The sequence below is a fragment of the Myotis daubentonii genome, chromosome 10, assembly GCF_963259705.1.
Source record: "Myotis daubentonii chromosome 10, mMyoDau2.1, whole genome shotgun sequence".
NCBI lineage: Eukaryota > Metazoa > Chordata > Mammalia > Chiroptera > Vespertilionidae > Myotis > Myotis daubentonii.
This window is the reverse complement of record NC_081849.1, coordinates 63159102-63180086: the sequence shown is the minus strand read 5'-3', so window position 1 is coordinate 63180086 and position 20985 is coordinate 63159102. Positions and strand designations below refer to the sequence as shown.

Genomic DNA, 20985 nt, shown 5'->3' with positions numbered 1-20985 from the left:
CTGGAGGAAAAAGCATATGGATTAGGCTAGGTCCTTGCTCAGTTACTGACAGTTTAAAATGTTCTTTTTATTAAAGCAAATTATTATTTGGAGAGCACTTTCCCCTTTTTAGAGCAGAACCCTCGAAAACAAGGATGAAACAAAACAAAAATTTAAAAATTAAAAACAAGATATTGAAAAAGTGCACATTTTGTAAGAAACTGAATTATTCCGCTGGGGCTGGCATTACAAGGTGGCTGCTGACTTATATTTAAAACATCAAACGCAAATAGCCAAAGAAAAAAAATCCAAGCAAGAGTCTGGGTTTCCATTACCTATATTTGTACAAAAGCTACGTGTTGTTTTAACTAAACATGTGGTCTTTGTCCCTCATGTAGAGAATTCCGAGTTTACCTGACACTTTGGCAAGAGGTACCACAACCTCCTGCCAGGCCAGTAAAAATCACACATTTTTCCTGCAAGGAAAAAAATGTCAATAAAAATGAACATTAAAAAGCGTAAAAGCTGGAATTGGAAAGCTGTGCTGTAGAGCGGCTGCTTCCTTAACAGCCTCGCACAAGCGCTTTAAAATTTTCTGTAACGTTACCGCTGCATGCGGTTTGCAAGATCTAACACCGAGGCTGCGTTTGTTCGATATGTGGTCCTGACATACGCCCTTTAGACATAGGGACCTTGCCATTTAAACAACCTTCTAGAATAAATCCTGTGAGTTAATTTTTATAAATATTTCATGTCTGTTCTCGTATTGTACAAATTGATTCTTTAAGTTACTTCAACTAGAATTGAATTCCAACCGCACTCAGGACATGGAGGAATAGCCTCTGTCTCCCTTTCGCGCCGGCACCTCCAAGGCCCCGGTGCTGGCGTCTGTCATAATAAAAGGCAGAGAAGTAAATACAGCACTGCATCCAAATGTGACAAGCTCATTATAACAAGCCACTCATAAATCTCGAAACAAAGGCACCACCACGCATTTTTAAAACAGTAATTTTATGCCATTTGCATATGATGATCTTCTTTGAAACCAAGGCAGGTATGTCTTTCTCTGGGCATACATAATGCTGAAATGAATTATACAGTCATTCCCCCACCCACCCTCTAAAGAGGGCCTGAAATTAGTTAACAAATGGCTGCAAAATACTTTGCAATCATGAAATGCAAAATAAAGCTGTAATGCCATAAATTCTTCTGCATAGCACAATGGGATTATGCTTAGATGGGGAGGAAGACATAAACACTGTAAAAAGGCAAACGCCCTGGAAGTAATCTTCTAGGTCGAGGGTGAGGAGAAGGGTTCTCTAATGAGGTTCCTCGGGGTTATTAAAATTCACCACCTCCCTGGTAAGTCTCACGTGGACTCAGGGAACATAGATAAATGTGTGGAGTGAGCTGGCCCATCTACATAAAGATTTATTTATTTACTTATTTTTTATTTTTTTGTTTAAGGTATTACAAATAGTAGTCTCCTTACATAAAGATTTAAATAAAAACTTGCAGCCCATGGCAAAAAAAACTTCTAATCTTAAATATTTTACTGGAGCCTTAAAAAATCCTAAACCCAACTCCAGTAAGTTCGGTTCCCGATTGGTGGAAATGATGAATTCCCCGCTCTGTCTGCCAGAGGTTAGGGTGCAGCTAGTGGGCATGGAAAAATAACAAGCAATCAGAGAGCCCCTTCTGGCCTCAGCCAGAGGAGCCCGTAGGCCTGTGAAGGCTGCCAAGTGGGAGACCCCGTCAGAAAGCCCTCCATGGGGCTGCGTAGTCTCTTTTCAGACCCTTCCTGGTGTCTGGGGCCTTCGACATGGCAAGATCCAGCAGAACATATTGAACCTAATAAGTTGTAAGTTGCACTATAACAGAATAAACCTAAACTCACATTCAGCCGGCTTATATCTGACTATATTCCTATATGGGTCTCTGACCTGGAAAGCCTGAGATGTTAACATGTTATGATTTCAGGATAAGCCAATAAACTTAAGCTCCAATAATGTGTAAGTCACAGCAGAGAGAAAACTCTGGTCGACAGCCAACGCTGGGAAAATTAATTAACAAGCAACTTCAGTTTTAACTCCGGTTTCCAAAACTAATGAAAAATGTATGCATTCATTTAGAAATGAAATGTCCTGAGATCCCAGTGGAAATGCCATGGGGATCTGCACAAGCTGGGTCCTGCCTTCATCATTTCCAGAGCAGCGGAGGGGAAACAAGGAAGCAAGACAAGTGAGAGTGAGCCGAGGCGTGGCTGGGGAAGAACAAAGCCTTTTATTGGAGCCGGACGTCAGGAGGGACTTCTCAGACATGTGATGCCTCCGCTGAGACCCAAACAGTGAAAAGGTGGAAGAAGCGGACGAATATTCCACAGGAAAATCACGAACAGAGGCCTGGAGGCATGAGAAAGCACATCCACTTACTTGGAAGAACAGAAAGAAGTTGGTCATAAAGCAGGGAGTTTGTAGGGAGTGGAGAGAATGCGGGAGAAATAAGAAATAAGAAATGACAATCGGGCTCTCTAAAGATTGTCAGAGAAATGGGAAATCATAGGAAGGTATTAAAGAAGAAATCAAATATATGGTATTGTATGTTTTAAATTTCTTCTGATTGCACTGTGGAGGAAGAATTGGAGAGGACCAGGAAAAAGTTCTAGTCGAGAGAAAATGGTGAGTGAGCAATGGCAGGAAGAATAGAGAGACATGAACACATGTAAGAGCTATTTAGAGGTTAGGAGAGGCCAGACTTGGTTGGGCAAACTAGCACAGTGAGTGCTCAGACAGCTCGGGTTCAAATCCTGACTTTGCCACTTGGCGAGAAGGTGAACCCTCCTGCACCTTAGTCTCCCTTTCTGTGGTGTAGGAACAATAACAGGACCTGCTCATGGGATTTGTATGAAAGATAAGTTAATTCACAAAGTACTTAGAACAGTTCGTGGCACATGATAGGTGCTCAAAAAAAATATTATCTATTGGCTGTAATAGCTCAAAATTAGAAATAAGGTTCATTAGCTATAGAATGGGAAGTGGCAGAAAAGAGGAGGAAACAGTCAAGGATCTTACAAAGGATTTTGGCTTGGACAAACAGTGGATGTGCCAGGACCCTAAGTAGCAGCACTGAAAACTGGTGAACTGCTGAAGTTCGAAACAACTAGAGACAAACATATTTTGAAAGAGACCCAAGCCATTCCTTCTACTTTTTCCAGAGTGTGAACTCGACCAACATAACTTGCTCCTTGCTTCTCCCATTTCTCAAAAGTTTGGATCTACTGACCACAAAAAAAAAAAAAAAAAAAAGGAAGTTCATCCGCAGTTTTCAAAGAAACAATTTGGAAGAGAAATGTATTAAATCCTCAGGGAAATTAAACCCAAATAATCCACTAACAGCTTTACAAAATTAACATTCGACTATGAATTGAATTAATTGCCTCTTACTGTGGGGATCCTTGGCTACCACAGACCAAAACAAATGAGGCCAATGCAGTCAACTGCCTTAAGAGAGGCCGCGGGCAAGTGTGACGTGGGGTACCTGAGAGTTTGCCCACTGTTGTTTTCCACTTTCTGGTTTATTCTCAGGACGTATGTTACAAAGAAAGGGCTTTGGCCGCCAGCATGGCTCAGTAGTTGAGTATCAACCTATGAACCAGGAGGTTGCGGTTCAATTCCCGTCAGGGCACAGGCTTGGGTTGTGGGCTCCCGCACTGCCCGACGTGGATCGAGCCTGCATCCCGGTGCAGGAGGCAGCTGATCAGTGATTCTCTCTCATCATTGATGTTTCTATCTCTCTACCTCTCTCTTCCTCTCTGAAATCAATAAAAACTTATTTAAAAAAAGAAAGAAAGGGCTTCACTCCTGCCCATCTCACACCTCAGACTGTGATAGGTTGGTGAGAGAGGCTAAAGGTGGTACAATTCTTGACACAAAAAGTGCAATTTTATGATTGGTTCTTTTGTTAATCCACCTCTAAGTGTCTGTGTCTAGAAGTAGCTAGAGTATTGGAAATCTGTCTTTTTCTCCTGAAAGGGTTCAATGGACAGGTAGGAACAAGTAATGATTTCCCTAGAACCTAGGCCCGTGGTCGGCAAACTGCGGCTCTCGAGCCACATGCGGCTCTTTGGCCCCATGAGTGTGGCTCTTCCTAAGCCTTAGGAGTACCCTAATTAAGTTAATAACAATGTACCTACCTATATAGTTTAAGTTTAAAAAATTTGGCTCTCCAAAGAAATTTCAATCGTTGTACTGTTGATATCTGGCTCTGTTGACTAATGAGTTTGACGACCACTGACCTTGGCAGTCTAGTGATAGGTGGGTCTTTTACGAATACCAGGCACCTGCTCCAAAAGAGACTCTCTTTGGCATTTCCGTACATAAGCATTTATTTCTGCAAATTCTTTTCTTTTGCCACGATGTCTGTGTGCCTGTGGCAATGTGCGATTACTTAAATAATATGGGCCAGGGGAACCACAAAATCAGCACGTGTGTGACTCACCCAACCTCTGCTGGGGTCCTTAAGGGCTTTGAGGAAGAAGGTAGGATGCAGCATCTCATAAAAATAAAGTCCCGATGATTTATGCAGTTTTGCCAAATAGGGCCCACAGGGCAAATACAAAAGGCCTTGAACTGCCTCCCGCTCCTCCCGAGACAGCCAGTTTGTCAAAATGCCTATCACATGGTCTTATGCACACCCTTCACGCTACAGCTGACATTTACTCCAAAGCTTTTTAATAACCAAACAGCATTTTGCAAAAAGTTAATTAATGGCATTTTATTTGGGTATTATGAGACTTAGAATTATTTTCACATTCTTTTTTTATCCCTTCCCCCTTCTCACCCAGTCCCTATTTTCACTTTCTTAATTTTGTTTGACATTTTGAATATAGTATGCTTAATTCTTTTGTGTGGATAAAAAAAAATTGTAACGTGGCTAGCATGTATTGAATATTATTTTTTTCTTCTCTCAGGAATTGATGCAAGCACCAATATAGTTTTTGTTTGAGCTCAGAGAAATAACGCATTCTGTTTGCTCAAAATCTTAATTACCATGGCCCCAAACTTACCTCATTAGAAGCTCGTTTTTAATGAGGAAAAATGATTTTCAAAGTTAATGAATCTGCAAGCAGAAACATTGCTGTCTTCCAGAATAGTTACCCACATTCCCTACATACATATTTTAGTTAAATACTCTAATTAATATTAGTACTTAAAACATGTGGGATTGATTTCCATGGTAAAGCAAACTTGCCTTTGTTTTTAGACAGTATAAAAAGACCACAGTTTCCCTTCTTGTAGACGTCAGACATCTTGCTGCATCTATAAACTTAATTCTAGATTTAGGACAAAATGGAAGTTATTTCATCAAAACGATCCATTTTATTGACTTTAGCCACTTCAAGCTTGTTAACATCAAACATCTTCATGCAGATGAATTAATGATGTGCAATCTTCACAGCAAAGAAAATGATGACAAGTGTTCTGAAGTAAGCTCTTTAACTCTATCTATCATGACTGGTACTAACTACATATTTTCCCGGAGTGATGGTTCTGTGAAGTGCAAGGAAGAGTTCATTTGTGTTTTGCTTTCTGTCTAATTTCGGCATTCCCATGACAGCGGATTCCTTACAACTCGGGCTGTTTAACACAACAGCAAAAGGCCTGGCTTCTTCAATTACTGTGTAAGTACAGTATCAACTTAGCAAGCACAGGGTGCATTAATAATTTTCAGTGGACTCAGAAGTACACAGTTGTAATAAACAGTTGCAAAAATAAGATCTGGATACATTTCAGCTGGACATTTGAACTGTCTGCAACCACAAACAAAACAATATGACATTGCTATTTTCTACTTAGCAAATAAATAAAAGTTTGTGGTAAATCTAGCTAAAATTTGTATCCCTACATGGTGGATTTGTGATTTATTTTTATTTTCTTCCTTATGCTCTTAGATGTTTTCCACATTTGCTGAGATGAGTATCTATTACTTTCTACAATCAGAAAACAATCATTTAAAAATCTTTATATGGACAAACTTTCATGATTAAATAAATCTAATTATACAGTCGCTGTGTTTTAAATGGTTTCTTTAAAGTCGGCATCTTACTGGGGCAATAACCCACAAACTAACTGGTGCTTTACTAAAAATATAATTTATATACTAATAAAAATACCATCTGTTTCTTGAGAAATGCTTTTGGACTGGACCTCTGAATATGAACTGGTGGAAAGAAATGCAGAGGAGCCTCCTCCACCTGCACCTCAAAACCAGGCTAGCACCGCTGTGGCCATGTGTCCACCACTGTGGCCTTCACAGAGGGGGAAACAAGAGACACGGAGAGGCAGAGGGAGGTTTCTCTAAAATAAAAATATAAAAATATATGAAATATTCCATAAACAATATGAATCCAAAGCCAAAAAAAGAATAACTGAAGTAAAATAAACATTTATCTCATTTCAATGCCTCATTTTGTTCCTGCTGCTTGAACACATTGCTGTATTCACTCTATATATTAATATTTTATAGTTGTCTTACAATAGTCCAGGGACAGAGAAACCAGATTGCTTTCAGAAACTTAATGCAAATTATTTATTCAATTATTATGTGCATGAAAACACACACTTTGGTTATAGCTTTAACAAGTCTACAGATTAAAGTCTGGATTTAAGTTCATTTGGGGTTCAACTCTATTGCTTATAACAATAATAAATAATTTTAATTCTCATTTCTAATGATATCATAGAGGAAACCTTAAAGGGGAAAAGAAAAGAAGTTTCCGTTTTGAAGAATTAAAAGTTTGGGGTCCAAAACACGTCATGAAGATGAGCACACCTGCAGTCAACAAAAACTTGCCCTTGTGACCTGGGAGGCCCACGGAAGAAGCAAGCACTGGGGCAATGGCCACCCCGCCTCTGAGATTTGGAAGAAACAGAAAGGAAAGCATCTCAGACGTGTTCCTAATCTGCCACAGAGGTTTGGGAGAACAACAGCCAAAAATGTGACCGAGACACTGAGTGATGTGCTCCAAAGACCCATGCACTCACCATCTGTCAATGAGCTGCTTTAGGCTCTGTCCTGTCAGCCCCCAGAAATCCAGAATCCTGATCAAAAACACCCAAGGTAGTTACCTGAAAACCCATGGCACTGCGTGGGCAGTTATGTGCAGCTGGTCCAGAAACCCTACACAGGATTGCATCTTTTCCAGAGAAGTTTCCAAGAAAGTTAAGTTTCTTAGAAGGAAGAAGGCAAAGACCCAGGGAAATAACACCTGTACGTTGAGAACTATAGAAGGTCAGGTGCAAACACGGCTGTAGGTATAAAGTAATGAGATGGCTCCTCCTAAGCCCCATATGGGCCCTATCATTACCCAATAGCCACAAAGACATGTGCGGACAGATTGGGAATTTAAGCTCATGACATTGTCCAACATTTGACCTCTCTAACAGAAAAGGTCTCATATGAGTTGTCTGCAAGTACAAAGGATACCCAGTTCTCAAATTCAGAAGATTATCCTCCTCAACTTTAAATTTCTTTTCTGGATCTCAATTCATAAATAATTTCAGTTATTATAATCATTCTTTTTATTAAATAATAAGTATTTCTTGAGTATCTACTATGTACAAATGAGAGTGCAAGGTCTACAAGAGATTAAAAAAACAAATAAGCTACCTACTTATTATTTTCTAGTAGAAAGTACATGTAAAAAAAATTTTTTTGGATAAAATAGTACATGACACTTTAGGTAAGACCTGAAGGAGTACGGTGGCAGGCTATAACACCTCATCATAAGACCTCGGAACACCACTAGTTTACTTTTTACCATCTTCTTATCACCACCTAACATGTATTTAGGGTCTGTCCCCTTTACAAGAATTTCAGTTCCATAAATCCCACAGTTTTTGTCCATTGCCACATCCCCAATGCTTACAACTGTGTCTTATGCATAGTAAGCCTTCAAGGTTGGACAGAATGAATGAAATGATGTGAGAGGCACTAATAAATTCCTATGAAGGGTCAACAAAAAGAGAATGTTTCTTCATCTGGGAAACCAGGGGTGTTTCATGAGTTGGACTTTGAATGGTGGCTCTACTTTGAGCATTTAGAGACCGGTGGGAGGAAAGAGGATACTTTCAGGCAAAGACAGGGGATATGAGCAAAGGTCTTAAAGCCACGTGAGCCAAGAACACCTGGGGTTCAGTTTGGCAAAGCACAGAGCATGCAAAGAGGAGAGGAAAGAAGGTGAGAAGGATGAGCTGGAAGCAAAGAGTGCACTCAGGGCCAGGCAAAGGATTGGGGGTGTTATTCATCAGGAAAAGAAAAACCGCTGGTGTTCCTGCTGCGGTTCTGAGATATCACACAGAGGTAGAGTTCGCCAACTCATCACATGTTGGGATGGGGCCGTGATGGGGGAGAGAAGAGTCAATGTTAAGTTTGTGAGTCTGAGTGCCCATTACAAATCACTCCTTTCAAGTGCAACACAACTAGGATCTCTTTCCTCCTCATTTAATGTTTCAAGTATTTAATTTGCAGGAAAAAAAAATCTGGTCACTCTTACACTAACAATTGATGAGCACAGTATGCCACAATCCTAGTGCAATTATTTGACTTTAGTCATGGGAATATGAAGCCCTTAATCAGATATAAATAATTTATTCAACTCCATCGGGTGCAAACCGGAAATGGTGTTATTTTTCATCCCTCCTGCTCTGGCTGGGCCGTGTTGGATCTCCTTTCCCTGCTGGGTAGAGATCCCTTAATGATACTGTGGACAAACTCTATAACTTCTTTAGTCACTTCTGGATATTTAAAAACGCCATCAAGTCCCGTTAAAGACGCAACCTTGGATCTGAGGCACAGCTTCCCCTCGCCATCGCAGGCCGGGCTGGCTGCTGGAAGCACCTGCAGAGGAAAGGAGCATGTCTCTGCTCTCTCTGCCTCCCCTTTCTCACCTCAGAGGCAGGTGGTGAGAGAGGATGCGGTAGAGCCTGGAAAACCTCCTCCTACTTCTCCAGGGTGTTGGGACGGGTAAAGGAGGATGTGCGTGTGGGAATCAAGAGCAGCCCTCTCATCCTCTCTACATAATAGTGCTGCTTCTGCGCGGGAGTTCTTGGGAAGCACAACAGGGACCTTCACGCTGACCTGAGAGACCTGCATGCTCCCTGATCTCTCCGACCACCCCCATCTCACCTGGACTCCCAGGCCCATTTATTGCCCAGGAAGGGCTCAGGCCTGCCACCTTCTCAGCATCCACCTGACCCACAGAAAACGCAGACACCACTTGCCATGCCCAGGGCAGAACTGCAGGCTGCCCCGCAACTGCCATTCTGCTGCTCCCCTGTGTCTCCAATTCTCTTTGCCCTGCTTAGGGGAGCAGGGGCCGACGGGTAAGACTGCTTCCTGCCGTTTCCATAGTATTTAGGACCTTCGCACCTCCAGATTTGAGCAGCAGAGAAAGTATCATGCAACATCCGGCAACACAAATAGATAAAGAGCCAGATTCACTCCTGGGACCCAGAGGACGGTACCGCCCACCATTGCGGGCCCCCCTCCTGGCAAGTCTTCTGTTTCCCATGATACCTCAGCCCTCACCCTGGGGCACTGGCACCCACTCCACTCATGCCCATTTTTCTCTGGGGTCCTCTACAGCAGGAATCACCCTCTATCGGCTCACCCTCCACACTGGAGGCCCTCCTCTACTCTGCCTCCCCCAGACGCTTCAGCTTTTTGGCCTGGAGTTGGGCACCAGTTCTTTGCTTCTCTTAACCACATGGAGCAGGTTTCCTCATCCTACGGAAGCCCCTCCCTGGTGAAGGGACATCTGGGCATAGGTAAGGGGCATTCACAGCAAGGTAACATGCTCTCCAAAGAAATCTTCCCATAAACCCCAATCCTATCCTTTAATAGCCTCCAAGTAGGTGAGAGAATTGAGAACTAGGAGAACCACTTCCTTCAAAAAGTCTGCAGATAGCCCTGGCTGGGTAGCTCAGTTGGTTAGAGCATCGTCCTGATACGCCAGGGTTGCCATACAAGAATCAACTAATGGACAGAACCTAGACACAGAACCTAGCGAGAGAACCTGGCTGAAGAACCTAGAGACAGAACCTGGCTACAGAACCTGGATAGAACATGGCAAGAGAACCTGACTAGAACCTGGTGACTGAACCTGGCAAAAGAACCTGGACAGGACCTGGCTACAGAACTTGGTTAGAGAACCTAGCCAGAACCTGGCTGAAGAACCTAGAGACAGAACCTGGCTACAGAACCTGGATAGAACATGGCAAGAGAACCTGACTAGAACCTGGTGACTGAACCTGGCAAAAGAACCTGGACAGGACCTGGCTACAGAACTTGGTTGGAGAACCTAGCCAGAACCTGGCTGAAGAGCCTGGCGACCGAACCTGGCTGGAGAACCTAGCTGGAGATCCAGAACTTGGGTGGAGAACTGGCTATAGAACCTGGCTGGAGACCCTGACAAGAGAACCCGGCTATGATGATCACCTGAAAAAAAAAAAAAAAAGAATCAACTAATGAATGCGTAAATAGGTGGAACAACAAATTGACATCTCTCTCTCTCTCTCCCTCTTTTTCAACTCAATAAGTTTTTTTAAAAGTCTGCAAGTGGTGATCTTGCCTTGGGAATTTCACATCTATTATATTTTGGAGTTTTAGTTAAAACTTCAGTTTTGACACCTTTTGCAACAAAGATAAATCTCACCTTTTTTTTAAATCTTTTTTTATTTTTTATTTTTTTTATTTATTGCTTAAAGTATTACAAAGGGTATTACATATGTGTCCATTTTTCCCCCCCGCCCTAGACAGTCCCCTAGCCTCCCCTATCCCCCAGTGTCTTATGTCCATTGGTTATGCTTATATGCATGCATACAAGTCCTTTAGTTGATCTCAAATCTCACCTTTTAATGAATATTTATAGCTCCTAAAAATGACCATTTCTCTGAATCATTACACAAAATAGGTTCATTTGCAGGGGAGAGAGTTTGGAGTTCTGGGATTAAATTCTCTCAGGGGTTTGTGATCCCATTAAGTTCAAGAACTACTGCAACAGAAGACATTTTTATTTCTAGAATTATTTTAAAGTAATATCTAATTCAATTTATAAAGGAATAGGATTATCTGATTGGCCATTAAAGTGCTTATGAACATGATGCCAAAATAATCAGAATCATTCAAGTGGTTTAATCTGCCCCTCCTCCAAATACCGGCTTCCCGCAGCAGCAGAAAACAGAGGTGAGCTGGTGCCTATGCGCCTCTCCTCACTGTGCCTCCCCAGGCTCATTCCCCAAACCATTCTCTCTTCCAAAACCTCCCTTCTGCAAAGACATTCCACCCGACTGGTCCTGACCTAAAACTCGGGAAGCCTGTAAAGATGAGTGGACGGTCGGGGCTTTGTGGGGAAAACTGGGGATGCACAGTATACGTCAACGATTTTCATGGAAGGCAACTCCCATGTGATCTCAGGCCCACATTTCATACATCATACTGTGACAGTGACCTTGAGAAATACAAAAAGGGGGAAAAATATACTGACTCAGAGACCAATTTCTCAGTGAGAAAAATGAAAGGTCAGTGTTCACCTAAGTGTGACCAACAAAATGAAATGGGCAAGAAAGGTGAGCGCTTGGCCTCCACTTGTGTGTGTGTGTGTGTGTGTGTGTGTGTGTGTGTGTACTTTTTTCCCTAGAGCTCCTCCTGCAGACATTGTGTGACACTTCTCCTCTGGATCTTATCAAACCACATGTTATTCCTGTCACATTTCTGCACCTTTTTTCACTCCAATTCCTTCACCTGTAAGGCCCCTTTTCTGTCTAAATCCTTCAAAACCCAGTTCAAATGTGGATGCAGCTGCATGTAATAGAAAACCTAAATACAGTAACATTGTTTTAACATTGCCTCCCGTATGAGCCTCGACCGGGGATCAAACCCGCAGCCTAGGTAAGTGCCCTGACCGGAAATTGAACCTGCAACCTCTCAGTGTACCGGACAACACTCCAAACTACCAAATTACCCAGCCAGGGCTAACCAAGCAAAACTTTTCTCTCACATAAAAATGTCTGGAAGGAAGCAGTTCTGGGCTGGTATGGAAACTCCACAGTCATCAAGGATCCAGATTCCTGCCATCTTTCCACTCCTCTGTCCCAGGCACATGGCTCCCACCAGGCCATTACGGCCCCTTCCATGCAGCAAACACAAAGGGGTGCTCTTTCCCCAAGGGCCCCTTAAAGATCATCACCAACAGCTTTCGTGTCATTGGCCACCCCCATCGGCAAGTGAAGCTGGGAAATGTAGTTTCTCCTCTGGACACAGCGCCCCAGCCACTATTACAATGGTGAAAAAAGCAGGGACATTGGATGGACAAGTAGAACACTAGATGGTCTGCCCAGTTTCTATGAGTGCACTTCCTTGTTATATAAAATATGAAACATTTTTTTTTTCTTTCACTAAGCCAAGGTCAACACAATTGACATTTGAGGGGTAATTCTTTGTTGTGGATAGGCAGCCTTGTGCCCAGAGGGTATGTAACAGCACCCATCGCCTCTACCCACTAGATGGCAGTAGCACCACCCCGAAATGTGACAACTAAAAATGTCTCCAGACTTTGCCAGATGGTTTCTGGGGTGCAAAAGCATTCCTGATTAGGAACCACTGCACTAGACTGTCCTTTGTATTCCCTCCCTAGCTTAATAAAAATAAGGACTAGTTATTGTTATAATTGTGTCTCTTTTAACATTTAATGCTGTTTTACCCACTTCTGTTTTGCTCATTTTTATACATGAGAACTGAGCTCAGAAAGAACTCTCTGAAGCCCTAGCCAGTTTTGCTCAGTGGGTAGAGCGTCTGCCTGCGAACTGAAGGGTCCCAGGTTCGGTTTCTGTCAAGGGCACATGCCCGGGTTGTGGGCTCGATCCCCAGCAGGAGGTGTGCAGGAAGCAGCTGATCAATGGTTCTCTCTCATCATTGATGTTTCCATCTTCCTCTCTGAAATCAATAAATGTATATTTTTTTAAAAAGGAAGAACTCTCTGAAGAAACGAACCACTGAGATCTGTCTGACTTCAAAGTCTGTGCTCTCCTCCATCCTCTACCCTGTCCTCCACCACACAGCCACCTCCCATCCAGCCCTCAAACCTGTGAAGCACTCGGCAAACATTTATTGAATTGAGCTTTAAAAAGAAAACATGATGCCCTAGAGAGCAGGAATAAATCCTCACTGTTTTATAACCCTGAATACAGATTTTATAAAGAGGAAAAGAAGAGAGGGAGGGAAGGAGAAAGGAAAGAAAAAGACCGTAGATGCCTGGACAGCTTTAATAAAGTGTTTATCTTAAGAGCAGGTAAGGAGGTGCCTACCTTATCAATAATAAGTTACTATCTATCAGTAATGACTATAAAGGGTAAAGACGTCACAGAATAAACGCCGGGCCATTTTTATCTTAGACTCTAAAGGAGCAATAATGATCCCCCCGCCCCCACCAAAGTGTTCTTGTTGATGATGAAATTCAATTATCAGTTTCTGCTTCAATGGAGAACTGAACTGGCCACGGGGGCCACTGAAATAGGTGGGCATTGGCAAGTGGAGGCATCAGGAGATAAGCTTTTGCAAGGGGAGGTCTTGTCTTTCAATCTCTGGGTTACTTCCAGTCTCCTACAGATCTCACCCGTGAATTAGGACAGAGCAGTAAAGGAATTAAAATAAGTCAGAATAGAATTCACTGACATGAACCGTAGGAGTATTCCAGTATCTCAGCCTTTCCCTCCTCTCCCCCAGACTGTTCTGTGGGAAATATAATCACTTTGCTTCTTAGAGTCAGGCTTGAATCAGGAAAATACTGTGCGGCGAACGTTTGTCCCTCTTTATGACATCCAATGTTTATTTTAAATGACTATTTATTAAGTGACCCTGACTTCCTGAGAGGTGTATTTAGGTATTGCACATTTTTTCATTGTTGGTAGAGTGTTTAAAAATCGGAGAGATTTCACTTGCCTTTCTTATGTAGTTTTTTTTTACTGTGGAAAAATATACATAACAAAATGTACCCTTTTAAGCATCTTTAATGTACAATTTAGTGGCATTAAGTGCATTTCACTTCCCTTTCAACATCATCTATTCTCTAATTACACTCAGGCTATTAATACCTACATAATAATATACCCAAAGCTTTCGCGTTATTTTGCCTACAAAAAAAGTTCCTATGACAACAATAAGATTGATGCTTTTTAAATCGAATTTATTGGGGTGACCCTGGTTTGCAAAACCATACAGGTTTCAAGTGTAAAACTCAAAACATCACCTGCGCACTGCATGGTGCGCCCATCGCCCAAAACAAAGTCTTTCCATTCCCATTTACCTCCCTTTGCCCACGCCACCTACCGCCCCCCACCCCTTTCCCTCTGGCTATCACCACTCTTTTGTCTGTCTATGTGCTATATACGTATGTTTTTTGCTTAATCCCTTCACCTTTTTTTCATCCAGTCCCCCAACCCTCTCCCCTCTGAAAGCTGTCAGTCTGTTCCATGTATCCGTGCCTCAGTTTCTATTTTGTCAATTTATTTTGTTCATTATATTCCACATATGAGTGAGATCATGGGGTATTTGTCTTTCTCTGACTGACTGACTTCACTTAGCATAATACTGTCCAGGTCCAAGGTTGATGCTTTTTAGAGATGCCCTGATTCTGACAGACTAATATGTTAGGTAGGAGTATCACATTTTTCACCAGAATGTTAAATTTTCGCTATAGTCCCTTTAAGCTTATTTTGAATGGAGTCATTGTTGCTCATCTTTTTATCTCCTGAACTATGTTATCATCTCAACTGGGGCCAGAGCTAATGGTTCTCTGTAAATATCTGAAACTGTCAGGCATGAGAAGGTATTTATTTCATAACAATAATGAAAATGAAGAGTTTGGATAGTTTAATTTTCCTGAGAAAAAAAAGAATGGTCAAAAATCATTCATGAACTATTTTTATAGCACTTTGAACTTCAGGGCTTTATCAAATTCTTCCTAATGGCCTATTTTACTCATGTATCATGAAGTTTTCCTTTCATAATATAACACTCGTGTAATACATTTATTCCTATGTGTAGCTTAGGAAATGGGAAGTATTGCCCGTTATTCTCCTCCTAAATATAGAAACTAACATGTAAAAGGAGTCAAATAGGAAAATCACAATTAGAATCAGGAGTGAAATTAAATTATAATGAGATTAATGTTGAATTAATACTCTTGTAGAGGTAGAGAAATACTGTTTAATCCGAAAGAAAAATTATCTCAAAATTTATTTTACCTCTTGTAAGATTTCCCAGCATTAGTATATTGTGGTTAATAAAACATAAAAATATTGTGTATCTTTCTTAAAATATGCAACAATACTAATTAGCTATAGCAATGTACCTATATAATTTTCAAACCACTTATAAAATAGCATGTAGCTTTTCCCTTATAATTTAAAACACTGAAATGTAACCAATATTGCAAAATTGCTTTTTGCCACTAGAGGGCAGAAAATGCTCCACATTTGTACTTAACTAATTCTAAATTCTTTGACCATTCTTTGATCAAAACAATAACCACCACCACAAGAAGTCTCTGAGATCCTCTGGTTAAATTCTATACCATATACTGTACACTTAAGGCTCAGTTAACCACTTAAAAATTGTAAACTAACATAATACAATCGCCTAAATTCAACGGTTTACAGAAGGCAAAAGTAAACATCATTCTTGCAGCCTGCGTCTAGCTCTGAGGTAAGGGTTATTACCATCAAGGAATCAGTGCACCCTCAGGAAAGGCAGAGCGCTCAAACAGCACAAAACACACTGTGACTGAGAATCAGTAATATTGTTTCTATGTTAAAATACCTGCAGTGAAATGCAAAGGTTGTTTTTATTATAAAACTAAAATAGTCACTCAAGTTACAAAGCAATAGAAGATCAAAATATTAACATTTGACTCTGTAATTTCCATGTGTGTCTTTTTTTGCCACAAACCAGCTGTCGATCTAACTGTGGCAATGATGTTTTTAGTTTCCTCCTAATATATCTTTTTGACCTAATTAACGTGTGTTTCCCTACCAGTTAAACCATTTGCATTTCAGTAGCTAAAGCACTACTTTGTTTGATTAGAAACCACAACCTCTTCCGTTTTCACTCTCATTTATTAAAACACATCATGGTAAACTAAGCCACTTGGATTTCAGTCTGGATAGGTGACATTTTAACCACTGCCCTTCAACCTTCTTTCTCTCTGTCAATCTTGGCCAAGTCCTACATCATAGGACAGCAAGAGGGCAAAGACGGCAGCCTGCGAGAGGAATGGAGCAGGCATGGAGCCGGGGGTTATGCGTCACTGAAGTCAGCGACTTCTCTGATGCATGAGCCTGTCACGTGCCAATCAAACCTTCTGCAGGGTTATGTATGACCTTGCCCAAGACAATAAATCCTTTCTGAAGTCTTGGTTCTTAGCCTAAACAAACCCGCCTTCCCCACTTTTCACTCTAATACTAATAAACACAGCACAGTGGGGCTGAAAAGCTGGGGGACTGGACAAGGTACCAGTGTCACTTCTTTTGGACTAAAGAAGCAATGCACTTTTAAAACCAGGGCTAGCCATAGAGGAGAAAGGGTTCTGTATTATATTCCTATTGGTGGAGCTGGCAAGTTTGAAAGAAACTGATAACAATTACAGCTGCCCTGTAATAGACCTAGCGTGAGCCAGGGAAAGGGTTTGAGCAAAGGCTAGATGGTTATACGTCAGGAATATCACTGATGTCCTTTCTGCATGGACTGTGAAGCTGGACTCACTGACTTCACAAACCTTATCAGTCTGCATTTAAGGTTAATTTTATGTTGAAGAGAAATACATGCACAAAGTTTAAAAAGTCAAAGAACTCTATGGGGCTTATAATCAGGATGACTGCATCCAGTTTTCCAGGAACATTTCTGATTTATGCTTATTTTCCGGGTAATGTTAATAGTGTCCCCTTTCACCCTCATTAGTGTCCCAGTCGGATGAAAAACTACTGTCTCAAGTCCAACCTCATCCTCCCCCCCCCCCCAGTTTTTATTCCCCCAACTACCCTGAATTCATTTAGAATTTTTCTATATGGCTTCAAATTTCTAAAACAAAAAAAGCAAACAAAGAATGATTATACTACTTGTATCAGTTAAAAATTGCCTTTGGATTCAAAGGGAGAGGAAAGCATTGACTTAAACAAATAGAGATGCCTGGATGGTGCATTGTTTGAAGACTTATTCATCTAAAAATGACTTTTCCTCTTTCACACTTTGTTGGGATTTCATATCCATTCAAATTCTCAACAAAGTGGGCCTGAATAAGATGTAAGTGTATATTGCAAAGTCAAAGGATAACTACTCAAAAATTTTAAAAAGAAGTATAATTGATATGTTAAGAGGAGACAAAATGGGATCACATAAAATGCTCAACTAAAACCATACAAGGAAAAAGAGGAAGACAAAAGAAAAAGTAAAGACAATGAACAGAAAACAATAAGAAATAAAATAGATACTACCCAAAATATATAAACAATCACTTTAAATGTCAAAGGTCTAAATGTATAAGTTAAAGGACATGGATTGTTATAAGGAATAAGAAAACCACACCCAAGTGTATTTTGTGTACAATAAACTAATTTGGAAGACATAATTATTTGGAAACTAAAGGGATGGAGAAAGATATGCCATGCTACCACTAATTGAAAGACAACACAGCCTTCAGAACAAGGGAAGTCATCAGTGGTTTCCAGAGGTTCAAGAGGAGAGGAGGGATGACTGGGTAGAGCACAGGAAATTTAGGGGGGCTGTACACTATTCTGTTTGATACTGAATACATGACATCATGTACCTGTCAAAGCTCACAGAACTGCACAACACAAAGGATGAGCCCTGATGTAAACTATGGACTTCAATTGATACTAATGTGCCAATGTTGGTTCATCAGTGGTACCAAATGCACCACACTAACGCAAGGTGTTAATGGTAGGTGACACTTTATGGGGCGTACATGTGAGCCCAGTGCCTGTACACGTGAGAACACGTTCTATTTCAGAGTACAGGTAGGAAAAATGGTTTTCTAGAACCTGCTGGATTCCCCTCCCCCAGCCCAACTGATCTGCCCTGATTGCTAGGTACCTGTTTACTTAGGAATAGAACACTCCATCGTGGTCAGGTATGGCACACAGGGCACTGGCACTCAGAGACAGAGCTGAGCGCCCAACCAGTCATGGAGGGCCACCTGCCTGCCATGCATTCGCCTTTCAGCTAGTCCTGCGGCACCTGTGCAGTGTTCTGCTGGTGATTCCTGAAAGCTTGGGACAGCCCCACGTGCCTATGCATTTCCCTGGAGGATCCTGGTATGTGCTGTGGTGGTGGTTTTGATAGTGAAGAGATGACACACTTTAAGAATTGTGAAGGTGCTAGGCAAAAAGTGTTCTGACTTCGACGAAGTCTGTGAAAGGAACGGTGTAGTGAGAATAATGGGCCAATGACACAAGCCAATGACTCTGTCAGGCCGTGTGGGGTGAAGATTTGCAACCTGTATGAGAAGATGGAGGGACACATGAGCAAGAAATTACAGAAAGGAGACAACCTTCCATGCCAAACAAAAAACAGAAAACAAAACTCAAGAAAACTGGAACACAGCCATGTCGACTGAAAATTCATTGAGTTAAGGAAAGAAAATGATTGCAACAGGCAAATGCTGGCCAAGGTTGAGTCCAAGTGCCAGCCTTTCCCAGATGGTCCTTTTTCTCCACAGAGGACCGAACGTGTCAGGGGATCCCCGGGATCATGAGCCCCCTCTCGCCCAGGAAGGAGGGGGCTTATGCAGTAAAAGCTCAAGAACCCAGGGTCACCTGCCGGTTTGACGCAGTTTCCACAGCAGCTGGGTCTTGAACACCCACAACCACAAGGGGACATCTGCATTGTTTTCTCTTTCAAGTAAGTTTGATTGACCTCTTCTTAGTTTAGCTACTGTTATTTAATTGATGCTACAAATCTTCTTACTCAACTAGATGTAGCATTATAATTTTAAGTTAGTATTTTAAAATAAAGATTCGTTTTTAAAATCCTATTGTGAAATGTCATGTATAATAAGGTAATAATTTGTAAGAGAAACTTGGACATGAAAGTTCGTGTATTGCCTATGGTTGCCTCCCACCTGCTCTAAATCTGGGGCCCTTACCAGTTAGACTCCAGGGGGTAGAGCAGCAGGTGGGAAAGCACATGTCCTGGAATCTAAGAGCTTTGAGAAACGGGGTTATTTATTTATTTTTGGAAACCTTTTGAATTCTTGCATCATCACTTTTTTCTGTTCTACTGAATCACTCCCATTAGCAAACATTCTGCAGTACCTCCCATTTTTTAAAAAGTCCTCCCTTGACCCCACATTAACGCCAGTTTTCGCCTGATTTCTCCGCTTCCATTCACAGAAAAATTCAAGAGTTGACTGTACTCACTATCTCTACTTCCCCTCCTTCCTTTATCATTCCAACCAGGGTTAGGGTTAGAGTTAGGGTTGGGTCAGGGTCGGGGTCAGGGTTAGGGCCAGGGTTAGGGTTAGGGACAGGGACAGGGTCAGGGTCAGGGTCAGGGCCAGGGTTAGGGTTAGGGACAGGGTCAGGGTCAGGGTCAGGGTCAGGGTTAGGGCCAGGGTTAGGCTTAGGGACAGGGACAGTGTCAGGGTCAGGGTTAGGGCCAGGGTCAGGGTAAGGGTTAGGGCCAGGGTTAGGGTTAGGGCCAGGGTCAGGGTCAGGGTCAGGGTCAGGGCCAGGGTTAGGGTTAGGGACAGGGTCAGGGTCAGGGTCAGGGTCAGGGTTAGGGCCAGGGTTAGGCTTAGGGACAGGGACAGGGTCAGGGTCAGGGTTAGGGCCAGGGTCAGGGTTAGGGCCAGGGTTAGGGTTAGGGACAGGGACAGGGTTAGGGCCAGGTTTAGGCTTAGGGACAGGGACAGGGTCAGGGTCAGGGTTAGGGCCAGGGTCAGGGTCAGGGTCAGGGTCAGGGCCAGGGTTAGGGATAGGGACAGGGTCAGGGTCAGGGTCAGGGTCAGGGTTAGGGCCAGGGTTAGGGTTAGGGTTAGGGACAGGGACAGGGTCAGGGTCAGGGTTAGGGCCAGGGTCAGGGTCAGGGTCAGAGTTAGGGCCAGGGTTAGGGTTAGGGACAGGGTCAGGGTCAGGGTTAGGGCCAGGGTTAGGGTTAGGGTTAGGGACAGGGACAGGGTCAGGGTCAGGGTCAGGGTTAGGGCCAGGGTCAGGGTCAGGGTCAGAGTTAGGGCCAGGGTTAGGGTTAGGGACAGGGTCAGGGTCAGGGTTAGGGCCAGGGTCAGGGTTAGGGCCAGGGTTAGGGTTAGGGACAGGGACAGGGTCAGGGTTAGGGCCAGGGTCAGGGTCAGGGTCAGAGTTAGGGCCAGGGTTAGGGTTAGGGACAGGGTCAGGGTCAGGGTCAGGGTCAGGGTTAGGGCCAGGGTTAGGCTTAGGGACAGGGACAGGGTCAGGGTCAGGGTTAGGGCCAGGGTCAGGGTCAGGGTCAGGGCCAGGGTTAGGGTTAGGGACAGGGTCAGGGTCAGGGTCAGGGTCAGGGTTAGGGCCAGGGTTAGGGTTAGGGACAGGGACAGGGTCAGGGTCAGGGTCAGGGTTAGGGCCAGGGTCAGGGTCAGGGTCAGAGTTAGGGCCAGGGTTAGGGTTAGGGACAGGGTCAGGGTCAGGGTTAGGGCCAGGGTCAGGGTTAGGGCCAGGGTTAGGGTTAGGGCCAGGGTCAGGGTCAGGGTCAGGGCCAGGGTTAGGGTTAGGGACAGGGTCAGGGTCAGGGTCAGGGTCAGGGTTAGGGCCAGGGTTAGGGTTAGGGACAGGGACAGGGTCAGGGTCAGGGTTAGGGCCAGGGTCAGGGTCAGGGTCAGAGTTAGGGCCAGGGTTAGGGTTAGGGACAGGGTCAGGGTCAGGGTTAGGGCCAGGGTCAGGGTTAGGGCCAGGGTTAGGG

The 20985-nt window shown here is 43.0% G+C and overlaps 1 protein-coding gene across 1 annotated transcript; it reads left to right on the top strand.

The window, feature by feature from the left end:
* Window positions 1–5327: 5327 nt before the first annotated feature.
* NPVF (neuropeptide VF precursor) lies at window positions 5328–7102 on the top strand. The gene is given in 4 exon segments (XM_059656163.1): window positions 5328–5400; window positions 5403–5465; window positions 6718–6921; window positions 6924–7102. Coding segments are annotated over 4 exon segments (519 nt in total).
* Window positions 7103–20985: the final 13883 nt, after the last annotated feature.